The following is a 14,473-nucleotide window of genomic DNA, read 5'->3' on the forward strand; positions in this document are numbered from 1 at the left end:
TTTTGCAAGCGAAATATTGTATTTTTTTTAACAGGAATAAAGATTTTGAGAAAAATGTAAACTTGTACAAGTACAAAGTCATTACGTTAAGAATGGTGTAATATTACAAGAAAACATTGTAATTTTCTGACAATGAAATCGGAATATAAGGTGTCGTATGTAGAAGGCCGTAGCATTACGAGAAAAATATGGAACTTCTTCAGTAACGGAGACATAAAACATCACGAGAAAAAAGTTGTCATGTGACAAAAATAAAGTCAGAATATTACAAGAAAAATATTGTGATTTTTATGGGACAAAATACTATCCAGAGAACATAGTTTACATTTGACAAGAATAAGATCACAAGGAAACTGGAATATCGCGAGAAAAATCTTGTGATTCTACGGGAATAAACACGTTATAATATGAAAAAAAAAAGTTCTTATTTTCAAGAAAACCAAATTGCAATATAAGTTGTTACATGACGAGAAAAATATTGACATTGAATTCATAATTATTATTAAGAGAAAAAAAGAGAAAACTTTAGTCACATACAAATTTTCCCCGTCATAGTATTATTTGCATACGGTTAACACGTTTCGTTTTAAAATGAAACCAAGAATGCTTCGGATCGACAGTGACCCGTTGCACCACACACACAAATAGACACGTGCGCACGCGCACACGCACACACTCGCGCGTCGACACCTGGCCTTTCCGGGAAATCGCGGCGAGCGTTTTGCCGTGACATCCCGGCCGCGGCTCGTTCGTCTCTTCCGGCCCGCCTGCTGCGCGCACGCACACATGGAAACGCACTTCACGCGCATGGGACGCACACACACGTGGACAGATCTTCGGCCTAGAAAGTAGATTTCCTGTTCGTCGTAGGAACATTTTAAAAAAGGATACTTATGTCGTCTTTCGCATAATCTCCGACCGGGTTCGCAAGAGACTTTGGGTTGGAAATGCCCAGGATGTCCTTTTTCAAGCTACTTGTATTCTCGTTGGTCTTTTACGCCTGGCAATTGAGACGGCCGGATTGGCCATTAATATTTGATATGTAAATAAGCTCTGCTCTGACCGGATCCCTGATCATTCCAATTGAAATATGCTCGTATTGCTCCTTGGTGATATCACGGCGGCCGAGCGTTCATAGCGACGTCGTGTTTGCGTCCTTCCACATTAATTATTATGATTATTATTAATTGGTACCCACCAACAAGGTCGATATTGACTACAGATGCCACAAGGTGGCAGCACTGACTACTTTTGTCTGAAATGAAGCTCGTTCCCTTCACTTCACCACGGCGGCAAAGCTCTACTTTTACATTCGATTGGGCTTTGGCCTGAGCTCAATAACGGAGAGAAAGGCAAGTCATTCAGCAAATCGTGGAGGACAGGGTCCCCCCCCCCCCCAAATCACAAATGCTGAGCCACAAATATCACAGTACATGCCACAAAATCACCACTTGCTCCTCTCCTCACTTCAACATAGTTCCGTGGCACCAACATGCCTGAAGAGGGCGCCAAAGCACAACCTTTATATCAGATAGTGGCTTGGCCTGAGTACAGAAACTGTTTTTGTGCTCAGGTCAGAGGAATACATAACCTATACAGTCATGCAAAAAATGGATAGGCTCCTCCCCTCAAAAATCCACAAGTAGGTAATTTAGCAAGTAGCCAATCGCGGTGCAACACTGTTTTCTCTGCACAAATGCCTCTTTGCAAAAACAAGAATGTGACCCTATTCCTGAGCATCACAGCACGCTTCCTTTTGCAGATCGCCAACAAAAAAGGAAGTCAAACCGCACAGACGGGCGACATATAAATGACACGAAGGAAGGCGGCGCACGCGCGAAGAGCGACGCGACGACGGCGGCGCAGGAGAGGAAAACGGGCTCAGAGAGACGAGAGGCCCCGAAAAGTCTGACAGGGAGTGACTCATTATGTGCGCAGCGATGAAAGGGGAAGGATGCTTGTCGCGCCAAGTGGAGACGCTTAAGGTGACAGGGGCGGGGGGCAAGATGGAGGGCGAGGAAGACGCGCGGCAGCGAGACGCCAGATCGTTATCGTGTGGCCGCGCTGACTATCGATCCGAGCGGAGGAAGATCACCCTCCGTCGACATCGCGGGATGTGCGTGGATGTTAGCATCCCTGCGGGCTTGAGAGCCTGCAGCAATATCGGGGAAAAAAGCTCCAATGACACTCGGTGGAGTTCCGATCTCCGCCGAGGCTAAACGATCCGAAATCGGAGCGGCATTGTTGAGGCACTTCGCACTTTTCGATATCACAGCAAATCCCCGTTATTTGGGAGTTCAAAGCCTTGCCGCGATGAGCCAAAATCTACACGTAATCGACCCGAGTTGCTACCGTGCCTCGTTCTGAATCGAGTCCGCACATGCGCGGTCAGACGGACGAGTCCATTGGCTGAGAAGCGAGGAGCGGGAAAATAGAACCTCGACGGCGGCGACGGCGTTACCGTCGGATTTACAAACAGTGGCGTATTTGCCGTTAAATCCGGGATATGCGCCACCTACTTCCGCATTCAGACCGTGACAAAGCACCCGTGGGAACTTTTGACATCGACAAAGTCTTTTTTTTTTAAACACAAGATGTCGCCGCAGAGCCACTAAAACGAGAATATTCCAAGTCGAGGCTTCCTTCACGTTTACGTGTATCTGATCATATTTGTATGAATAAATGATAAGACGATGATTAACTTTTGTGCGACGATAAGAGCAATAAAGCAAAGAAAAAGTTCGGCTTCAAACAATCATGACATCAAACTGTGTCCTGCTCGTTAGCGTAGCATAAGCAGGAAGTCCGCTAATGTGTTTTCCAAGTTTGGTCACGTGACGTTCTGCATGCAGCTGATTAGCTGCCTGACATTAAGAACGGATAAACTACTATTTTCGGAGCTTTTGTTGATAGCAGATCTTTAATATCCAGTTCGATCCGCTTTTAATCAGTCGTCCATTTGGAGAAATGTTTCATGTTATGCGTAATATTTCCCATGTTTGGCTTTCAGCTTTTGGCTGGCATTGAATAAATGGCTGCAAAGCAAAGGTTTTTGTACTCTGGCTGTAAAAACGATTTGGGAGAGTGATAAACATAATCCATCAAAATCATCGAGAATTGACATTATTATTTCAGACGGGTAAGGTCAAGTTTACCTACACTGGTACCAAGAAAAAGGGAGTAAACGCTACCTCAAAGCCGTTGTTGCGACAATACGCAGCGCCGCGCCGTCGGCTCGTCGGCGAACGTCGTAGTCGCGCGGTCGTCTCCCGAGTCCGGGACGGCTGGACGAGTCTTCGGAAAATTCACGGCGAGATGGATAGATGAAACGGCTCGCGGCGTACTCGGGGAGAATGAATTCGCCGTCGTCGGTGGGCAGTTTTCACGCCCGGCTAGCTGCCCTTTCGCCAGATTCGACACGCAAAACGGCGTCGCCCGTCGGTGACGATCACTCGGATCGGTTGTTAGCTAGCGAACCAGCACAAAAGCAAACGAACGACAAAGAAAAAGACGACATCGTAAAACGAGCTCAGCTGAAGGTGGATCGTTACTTCGATTGTTCCTGCTTGTGTGTCGGGTTAGCTTAGCAGGCTACATTTCACAAAACGTGCGTGTGCATGTGAAAACGAGGATTTCTCGTTTTCTGCGTCGGCGGTTCTCCTGCGAGTCTTTTGACACTAACATCAGTGAACTAAATATACTACAAGCGAACGCGGATGTTGAGGAACACTAATTGCGCCCGCACGTTACCCGCAACTCGGACGCTGTGGTTGGAAAGTGATCGCAAATGTTGGGACAACTTTTGAACTTTTTTATTTTATAGCTATTGGATGAAGGTATTCATCACCTAAAATTAATTACACAATTAAAGTGGCTCCAAATTGTTACCGTAAATGTATTGCGTAAATTCGATAGGCTTTTTTTTTTACAACGCGCGCGCGCGCGCACAAACACACCTCATACAGAAGGGACGCACACACACACGCACACGCGCGCCTTATTCCACTCAACTGACACCCAAATGACTCCTCGCTCACTAATTAAACTTTAATCTCCAATAGCGCGCAAATTACCTGCCACGCAGCTGAGCGCCAAACGACGGGGATGCGGGGAGGGAGGGAGCGACGGACGGACAGATGCATGAAAGAGAAAGAGCGCGAGAGGAAGGTCACACTCCACCTGCTGGAGGAAAAACTTCCTCCCTTCATTCGTGGCGTTTGCCTTCACGCCGACAAGAGTGCTGCTCAAGCGCACGCACGCACGCACGCAGTCCTTGCATTCTCGTCTTCCTCCATCTGCCTGGCCTCGTTCCAGTCTTCCTCAAAACAGACGCAGCCTCTGCTCGGGCGCCGCCATTTTGTGCCACGCATCGGACGGAGGGCATCGCCACACCGCGTGTGCGTCGCACGGTTAGCCAGCGAGAACGAACAATAATGACCCCGATTTACAAGCCCGACGTTCACGCGTAAGCATCCCCGTCGGCCCGCCGCGGTCCGGCGAAGCGAGCGGCCCCTTCGACTCCAAATGTCAGCGCGTCTTTGTTTTGAACGACGCCGTCAACGTGCCCCATCCCCGAGCGACGATCGGCGACTCGATGTCTGCCGTACGATGATTTGTTTGTTCGTTTGTTTGTTTTGCTAATTGAAATAATATCACAGCGGTGCCTCGACTTACGAGAGTTTTTCAAGTTAAGAGCCATTGCGCAACGGGGTCACGTGGGAAAGGTGTCACAAAGGCAAAAAATATTGGCGTCAAAGTCACCGTTCGGCGTTTTCTCCGCTTTTTGGTCAGAACCCGTGCTTTTCGCTGAAACCCATCAACGTTCGACTGCTGCTTACGAAACAACCGAACAAGTTCAAAACAAAGTTGTTGTTTTATTCTGGGGAAGGAAAATACAATATTTTGTGTGTTCAGTGGAAAAGCTCAAAAAAGCCTCCTAGCACAATGGGGAACTCTTTTTTTGATTTGATTAACTGCAGTTATCTTCTTAGTAAACACGTTTGCCAGTTAAGAATGTTGCTTAAAACATTGCCCTTACAGTTCATAAATGTTTTACGACAAGCCAGCATCAAAGGCTCAACTTTGCACTTCCCAAAAAAATTCCAGAAGATGAACCATATGCACGCTCCTGCCTTTCATAACGCAAGACGTCATAAAAATGAGCAGTACCTTCATGAGAACGTGAAAAATTGTTTCCAAGTCTGATTTGTTTTCTCCCTCTGGTGCTCGGCGACCAAATGAAATGTTCAAACTCTTACTACATCACAGTCGCTTAAATGCCATCCATCCATCCATCCATCCATTTCCTGAGCCGCTTCTCCTCGCGCGGGTCGCGGGCGTGCCGGAGCCGATCCCGGCTATCATCGGGCAGGAGGCGGGGTACGCCCTGAACCGGTCGCCAGCCAATCGCAGGGCACATACAAACGAAACAACCATTCACACCTACGGGCAATTTAGAGTCTCCACTTCATGCATGTTTTTGGAATGTGGGAGGAAAGCCACGCGGGCACGGGGAGAACATGCAAACTCCGCGCAGGCGGGGCCGGGCATTGAACCCCGGTCCCCAGAACTGTGAGGCAGACGCTCTAACCGGTCGTCCACCGTGCCGGCACAGTAGCTTCCATTTTTTTTAATTAACTTTTAAGTTCAACAACGTTGCATTCAACCTTTTCGAACAGTTGTTTAGGTGCAAATGTTTAACTGTGCAATACATTTGATTATAATCATTATTTAAGTGCACTTTTGAAAATGTTCCTATATTTAAGTGCAGTGCTGATGTTCAAGATGTGCATAATCTTATAGTGTCTTATTTTGAATCCTGTATAGTATAGTTAAGTGTAGTTCAGTTGTATTTTAAGGACAATACACTTGCATTTAAACTGTTTTTTTTTGTTTTGTTTTTGCTAACATTTGTTCAGGTACATTAACATTTTGTTTAAGGCGTGTTCAATACATTTCAATTGAATTATTATTTCAGTATTTGAAATAGTCCCCCCCCCCCCCCCCCCCCCCCCCCCCCCCCCCCCCCCTGTATTTAAGCACAGTGTTGATTCTCAAACTCTGCATTCCGTAATCATATGAAATACACTTTTAAGGATTAAAGCCTCCGCTCGTTGTTGCTGAACACTTGGGCCTACGACGCTACCGTATTTTGAAGGTTATCGCGACGGTGGAACTTTTTTTAATCATTTGGTATTTTTTTCGGCGCAAAAGGTTCGGCAAGCACTGGCGTATGTGTCAATTGTACACAGGCCGGCCGAGGATCTTTCCTGGCAAAACCCTCGGAAATGCAGTCAACAGGGATGACATTTTTCCAGCAGGCAGGCTGCACTTTCCCTCGTCTCTTTTGAGGTCGACTTTAATGTGCACACACACGGCGAGCGGGGGAGGACGTCGGCGGAATTCGGCGTCGTCATCGGGCCCATTTGGGAGACCAAGCGCTACGTCCGCATATCCGCTGTGAAACTCCTGACTGGACGTTAACGACCACTTCGATGCGCGAGTGCCGAATAAACAAACAAACAAGCAAACAAACAAGCAAACGAGCAAACGAGCAAACGAACAAGGCTCCAACAGCCAACGAAAGCCAAGGTCACCGTCATGACCGTTCGAGTGAACGTGGAAGCGGCTTCGCTGTGAATGTTGCCCACAGTTGGCGGTCAGGTGCACTGCGGGGAACATCAGGGGACGATCGAGGATGTGCCCGTCACGCCAGGCTGCTGATGGGTGTGCGTGGAAGCACACTGGCCGCCCACCACGCCTGCCTCGAAATAATCTGCTGTGCAGGAGGCAATGATGCCCCGTTGTGCTCTAAAGCAACTAAGTGAGGGCAAAGCGAGGGCACGGCGAGCGGGGAGGCGAGGCGAGGGGGGCCGGGCCGGCCCGTGGCGGAAGCGCCCGACTTCCTCCTGCTGCGTGCGGGAAAGGCCACAGAGGACGTGGACAGACGGATTGTCGCGATGGCGCCTGACGGAGGGCACGTGGGCCAGGTCTCATTGCTTCCTGCCTCAAACATGCAACAACAGCAACGGGCCCGTGTCATCAAAATGTCATTTTTGTTCGACTCTTTTATGCCTAATATACGGTAGGTCAGAAGGAGTCCGGGACCATCGATGCGGTTTTGGATCGAACGAACACCAAAACCGCTTGCGAACGACGCGCCGTTGTGTCATCGTGACTTTGTGACGCCGGTGAGCATGCAAGTAGCCGCCCACTCGGCGGCCGCTCGGCCGAGCTCAACGGCAACTCGGCATTTGCGGCTTTTAAGCCGGCGAGTCTCAGCCATACAAATAGTCGAGTTGTGTTTTACAACAATACTTACTTCATACAATATTCCTTTTTTGACGATGTCGCTCGCTGTGGTGGACGAAGCGGCGAAGCTCGCATTCGTCGTGGCCAGCGACGATCGTGGCGGCAGGTTCAATTCCCATCAACGGGAGCGGATGACGAGCGCAACCTGAAAATATTTCCTCTCTCTTTTAATCTTCACCCACCTCCTCTTTTAAGAGTCGAAAAGGTGCTTAAGTCAAGTTCATTTCACACTTGGCAAAGATTGACGACGTCCCCTCATCGAAAACCCCCAATTGGAAAAGGCAAAACTCTAAACCCCATTTGGGGGGGAATATATATATATATTTTATATAAATAATCCCCCAAAATATGTGGTGGCTTCTTGGCGGATTTCACCTATTGCGGGGGTGTTCCGGATTACCATGCGACGTTTAGTACGTGCACTAATTGCACTTGATCAAAGCGGTTTGTTTCTTTCCATTCCCTTTCGTGATGTTTTGATGCACGTTTGACGATATGTGGCGCTCCTTGAGGAACCAAATTTCAATCTTCTGTGTTTCACGCACATTGTAGAATTGACAATCAAATCTACCTTGAACCTCGTACAACACGGTGTTATTTTACTTGGGCTTACTGAAAACAAGTAACACAAAAATGGTGGTGTTTTTGGGGTATGAATTAATGGCATTTCAATTCATTCCGACGGCGAAGGACGCTGCGCACACACGGCAGACAAAACAACGTCAACAACGCGCACGGACAAGGAGCGATGATGGCGGAAATAAGCGGCGTCGCCGGCCCGAGGCAGATCGAGCTCAATTCGGACCGGCGGAGATTGCGGCGACGGCGAACGACATTGATTAATGCCGTCAAACGGGTCACGTTGCAGAGCGTTACCTTGGCAACCACAGCCCGCCAATGTCCGCCAGTGACCACCTGCCAAGCGACAAAGCAACAGGCGACGACACCCCAAAACAATTCAAAAAGAGAGGAGCTGCGTCTTCAGTGGAAATGAAACAAAAACAAAAAAAACAGTTAACAACACATTTGTTCAGTCAGTCTTCCCATTATTTTATTTTTATTGACTCATTCATTACTTATATTTTTTTTCCTCTACGACTGTATTAGACTTTGTGAAGCGGTGCCTTGAGATGCGAGTTTCATTCGTTCCGTGACCACACTCATAGGTCAAAGCACTCGCATCTCAAATCCACTTTCCCCATTGAAATGGAGTATTATTTCTATGATAATACCCTAACCCATTTTACCTTTCCAGCCTCCCCAAAAAAGCAAAATAGGAAGACGAGTTTCACAGTAAGCTGCAGCAGTAAATTAGCTGTTCTTCGCAGAGGATAAAGAATATATGCTCACGAGTATTGTTATACTAGACTTCTGTCTACACGTGCTGCTGTTTAAATAGTTGTGACTACTTAAAGCAGTGCTTCTCAACTGTTGTCGAGGGCCTCTGGGAACAAGATTTTCCCACTGTCGCCAAGTCGCGACCCACCTTTACAGAAAGCTAATAAGAACAACAATGAAAATATATTGCTGAAAAATATGAAAACGTGTAATTCTCTTTGGTTGATGTTTCGCTGAGTTGTTCAGTTTGCCAGGAAACTTCAAAACGGGAGTGCGAGGAAAGCGCTCGAAGCGCTCGTTTTAAAGAATTGTTCACGACCTGCCAGACTGCTGCTTGTGAAGTCAGTTGACTTGCATCCATTCACCAACCATCCGTCCGTCCTTCCTCGTTAGCTTAAGCGGAGAAGTGAGCACACGGCAACTAACGTCCGGCCGACGAGGGTCATGCCGCCGCCCGTTTCCACGGCAACGCGCCGCCGTCCTCTGTAGGCCCGGCCATTTAGTCGCCCGCCATCCACTCGCGGCAAAACCATTCGGCAGCAGCGAGTCTGAGAGCCCGACGCGGTCTCGTCAATAAAGCGCCGTCGTTCGGATTCATTAGCGCGCCGTCGACAAACAAAAGCCGCACGTCAACGCTGGCAGGAGTGGCGGCGATGTTTTATGGCGGGGCGCAAACACGGGCGGAGGGCTTCCAAAAATGCGCCACATTGCTGCTCGTCCAGAAAGAAAGAAGAAGAAAAACGCGGTTGGAGTTTCTTGCAAAGGCAGATGGCGGAAGAGGAGAAGGCCGCCGGAGAAATCTCATCCGAGATGGTTCGCGTGTTCTGTGAAACGTTCGCGAAAACAAACGCATATGGAGGGGGCGGGCTCAGCGGACGCGTCTTTGTGATGCGAGGGCGGGATTTGTGCGGAAAACACGGACATCCACCGAAAGTGTTGGCGCCGCTCGGGAGTCTCAAATGCAGCACAAAAGAATTCCGCAATATTTGCTTGAGATGCTTCCTCCCAGCCAATCAGGAAATACAATTCAAGACTCGACGGAAACACAGCGTCCCCGCGCAATATTGCCGTTCACCCATCGCAGACTTTTTTTCAGATTCATATTGCGCATCATTTGCCATATTGCAGAATTCTGAGTGTGTGCTGTTATTTTTCGTGGTAAAATAAACACTTCCTAGCTTCAAACATTTAAACTGTAAAAAAAAAGAAAAGAAAAAGAAAGACCTACTGTGCATCGCTGTATGTTTAAGGAGCAGCACGATGTGCATTGAATTCCTTTTTAATTATTTTCATTCGATTTGAAAATGCCATTTCGATATGTTTATTATCAAATACATTGTAGAGTGCTATTTCTCTTGCTAACAACACACGAGAAACATTTTTGTTGATTTGTTTGTGGAGGCTGGAAGGGATGATTGGCATTTCTGTTCCTTTCATTGGCGAAAGACGATTTGAGATGCAAGCGTTTCGCGTCGGCAGCTTCGGCAAGGAACAAATGATATTCGTAAATCAAGGTACGACTGCATTCCGCTGATATGGCGAAAACCTCCGCTGCATTGAAACCCTGCATGAGGCAAAGTGCCGACATCATTTCCTCTCTTACCTCCTGTTTACCTCATTACGCTTTTACGTCTCTCCCCCTCTCCCCTCTCTCTCTCTCTCTCTCCTCCCCTCCAGCGCTTCCTCTCTCTCCATTGCCACTACCCGTCTCATTTGCATACGATCGCGTATTTGCATACATATGAGCTATACGGAGAGAGGGGATTTGTGTGCAAAAAAAAACAAGCTGCTGAAAAGAAAGGAAATCTTACAGAAGGGAAAGAGTGCTCGCAACCTGTTCGTCGCGGACGTAACGCCGCGTCCGAGAGCGCCTTCCACGGCAAACGTAACCACGCAACTTTGGCCAAATGAGGCTTGAAAGGAAGCCGGGAAAGAAAAGGAGCACGCGTGGGCCATTCATGCCGCTTGGCGTTGTTGTTGCCGCGGCGGCGACGGATGATGATTGCCTCGCTGGAGCAGAAGTGATTGGTTGTGACGCAAAGCCGCCCCCCCCCCAACACCAACACCAACTCCCAGTCCCCTCCCTTCTACCACCCTTTCCCACACACCCACAGGGGCCTTTTCCTTCCTGCTAGGTAGGCCAATGCACACACACACACACACACACCTGCAAACTTCACCCGAGAATACACACGCATACATTAAATATGTACAACAACACATCCGCATGCAAGCACGCCTCCATCTTGGTCTCGGGACAAGAACGTACATCAAACACTGCGTTGGCGCTGCTCGGCTCACATGAATACTGCACACAGCTGCTACAGGCCTGTTTAAATGAGCGCGCGCGCACACACACACACACACATACTATAGTTTCAGTCTTGCATTTTTCTTATGTTGACCAGACAAAATATACACACAAAGATACTGTACATATACACACACTAAAGGGGGGGGGGGAATGCCAACGGTTGGCACGGTGGCGCGTGAACCAAGGTTCATTGTGCGGCACACACAATGATAAAAAGACAAGAACACACACTTACGCGCACACACACATTTTCATTCTTGCTTTTTATTATGTTGACCAAATAACATGTCCGCTCAAAGTCAAGTGATGTGCCGCACAAGGTTAGAAAGACAGGTACATACACACACACACACACACACGCATACATATTTTCATTCTTGCAGTTTACAAATTTGCTTTTCCGAAATCGGGTGCACATGCACGGTAAGACGATGGAATCGTCCATTGCACGAGGAAGAAGTGGAGGAGCACGATCATGTTCAATTAAGCATTTTAATGTGTGTTAAAACACACATGAAAATGAAGAAGCTTTGAATTGAAGAAAATCTTATCAATGATTTTTTTATGAGACTTGGAAATCTTGGGGCCCCGGGCAATCGCCTGCGTTTGCCTAACGGTAAGTCCGACCTCGCATGCGCCCGCGCACACAAACACACGCGTGCACACGCGCGAAGATGCAGGCAGGCAGCCTCTGGAATATGAAGCGACTCAACCTCCAACCCCCTTCCTCATCTCCACATCACTCCGACCAAGATGCGTGCCTTGCAATCTGTCCTTCATTGCCTGCTCGCCCGCACACGTTTATGCTGCTCCTCCAGCTCGCTAATTACGCACATCTAATAACCTGCCGCAGATCCTCCTGCGTTCTCTGCGTGTGCGATGCAGACGTGACCGAAGAAGTCGGCTAATGCACGTACAACCCCAATTCCAAGGAAGTCGGGACGTTGTGTTAAACATCAATAAAAACAGAATGCAATGATTTGCAAATCATGTTCGACCTATATTTCATTGAATACACGACAAAGACAAGATATTTCATGTTCAAACTGGTAAACGTGATTGTTTTTAGCTAATTTGATGGCTGCAAAAGCTGGGACAGGGTCATGTTTACCACTGTGTTACAGCACCTTTTCTTTCAACAACATTCAACATTTGGGAACTGCGGACACTAATTGTTGAAGCTTTGTAGTCTCCGTTGTCGTATTTGACGCTTCATAATGCTCCACGCATTTTCAATGGGAGACAGGTCTGGACTGGAGGCAGGCCAGTCTAGCACCCGCACTCTTTTACGACGAAGCCACACTCTTGTAACACGTGCAGAATGGGGTTTGGCATTGTCTTGCTGAAATAAGCAGGGGCGTCCGTGAAAAAGACGTCGCTCGGATGGCAGCGTATGTTTCTCCAAAACCTGTATGTACCTTTCAGCATGAATGGTGCCTTCACAGATGCGTAAGTCACCCATGCCATTGGCACTAACACAACCCCTTACCATCACAGATGCTGGCTTTGGAACGTTGCGTCCATAACAGTCCGGATGGTTCTTTTCCTCTTTGGCCCGGAGGACACGACGTCCACAATTTCCAAAAACAATTTGAAATGGGGACTCGTCGGACCCCGGAACACTTTTCCACTTTGCGTCGGTCCATCAAGCCGGCGGCGTTTCTGGGTGTTTTTGCTTTGCATAGTAGAGTTTTAAGTTGCACTTACGGATGCACAGCCGACCTGTATTTACTGACATTGGTTTTCTGAAGTGTTCCTGAGCCCATCGCGGTGATATCCTATACACATTGATGTCGGTTTTTGACGCAGTGCCGCCCAAGGGATGGAAGGTCACGGGCATTCGATGTCGGTTTTCGGCCTCGCCGCTTACATGCGGTGATTTCTCCGGATTCTCTGAACGTTTTGATGATATTACGGACCATAGATGATGAAATCCCTCAATTCCTTGCAATTGTGCGTTGAGGAACATTGTCCTTAAACTGTTGGACTGTTTTCTCACGCACTTGTTCACAAAGAGGTGAACCTCGCCCCATCTTTGCTTGTGAATGACTGAGCGATTCAGGGAAGCTCCTTTTCTACCCGATCACGGCCCCCACCTGTTCCCGATTCGCCTGTTCACCTGCGCGATGCTCCACACACGTGTTAGATGAGCGTTCCTCAACTTTCTCACTCTTTTCTGCCACCTGTCCCAGCTTTTTTGTGACATGTTGCAGCCATCAAATTCTAAGTTTATGATTATTTGCTAAATACAATCAAGGTCAAACTTGATCAGTTTAAACATGAAATATCTTGTCTTTGTCGTGTATTCAATGAAATATAGGTCGAACGTGATTTGCAAATCATTGCATTCTGTTTTTATTTATGTTTAACACAACGTCCCAACTTCATTGCAATTGGGGTTGTACATGGAACCTCACTTTTCCTACGACCTCGTTTTCAGATGATTCATTTGTGACGATTTTTTTGTCTAAATTCTGTCTGTACGTCTGCTCGGTTTTCTTACACCCGCCCCCGCATAACTCTATTATTCGTTTCCCTGCAATTGAGGCGCTTTCATTCGTAGCATTTTGTAAGTTGTGTAAAAACAGACGGTGACGCGTATTTCACGATGCAAGCGTTTATTAATTGCTTTATCAAAGCAAAAACAAGCCCCCCGGTCTGCTCGGCAACACTTGGGCAACGTATGTAACGTGTAACGCATCCTGTTAAAAGTCAGACCTTCAAAACACAAGCAGCGTGATAACGCTTTCTTGGGCTTCACGGGGACACTCAATAAACAAGCACAAAATAGTTTGAGTGCAACTGCAAAATAAGTTGACTATACTGGCGTGGTCTTTTTTTGAGGGTCTGACTTTTGACAGGATGTGACGCCGATGCCGCCCCAACTGGCCCGTGTGCTGCCGAGCAGACCGGGAGGCTTGTTATTGCCTTGAGCTGTTAATAAAAGTTTGAATTGTGGAATACGCCTTGCCATCCGTTGAACCCTTTTCACACGATACGACAGAAAGTTCAGAGCTTGATAAAGACGCCGAGAAACACGATAGAATTGAAGAAACAACTCGGAAAATGACTCCCACTCTCTCCCCTTCTGGTTACATACGCCGTCAAGAGTCATCAATAAAGGTAAAAGTGATGTTGCTGCCACATTTCAATCAATTAGCCCATAAAACCGATTCTATCAGATGTGCAGGTAATTGCACTACACTAACCTTGAGAAAAAACGATCTGTAATTAATGAAAGACGATATAGTGACGGATTACTGTATTCCCTATGGGAAGCATTGCTTTGGCTTTCGTACGAATCGGTTTGATCTTGAAAAGCGAGGTTCCACTGTATATAGCGCATGTGGGTGTCCTCATTTTCGGCTTCGACTGCGCACCCCCCTCCGTCCTCCACACGCGCGCACACACAGCGCAGCTGCATGTGTTTAGCATAAAAAGCATCCATCAACACACAATTTCCCCGCCGCACACTAATGTCTTATTGTGTGTGCGGCATACGCAGACGCG

At 47.6% G+C, this 14,473-nt stretch overlaps 1 protein-coding gene across 2 annotated transcripts in view; it reads right to left on the minus strand.

Moving 5' to 3' along the window:
- LOC133415070 (retinoic acid-induced protein 1) overlaps window positions 1-14,473 on the minus strand; it is a 68,732-nt gene that overhangs the window by 29,343 nt on the left and 24,916 nt on the right. Inside the window, exon 1 of one of the 2 annotated variants that reach the window (XM_061700881.1) lies at window positions 5,170-5,391. The exons of the other annotated variant lie outside the window; for it this stretch is intronic. Within the exon in view, the coding sequence (XP_061556865.1) occupies window positions 5,170-5,175 (6 nt within the window). The 5' untranslated portion in view covers window positions 5,176-5,391. Of the gene's footprint in view, window positions 1-5,169; window positions 5,392-14,473 lie in introns of those variants that run through there. 2 annotated transcript variants of the gene reach the window in all.

Source organism: Phycodurus eques, chromosome 16 (genome assembly GCF_024500275.1).
Source record: "Phycodurus eques isolate BA_2022a chromosome 16, UOR_Pequ_1.1, whole genome shotgun sequence".
NCBI lineage: Eukaryota > Metazoa > Chordata > Actinopteri > Syngnathiformes > Syngnathidae > Phycodurus > Phycodurus eques.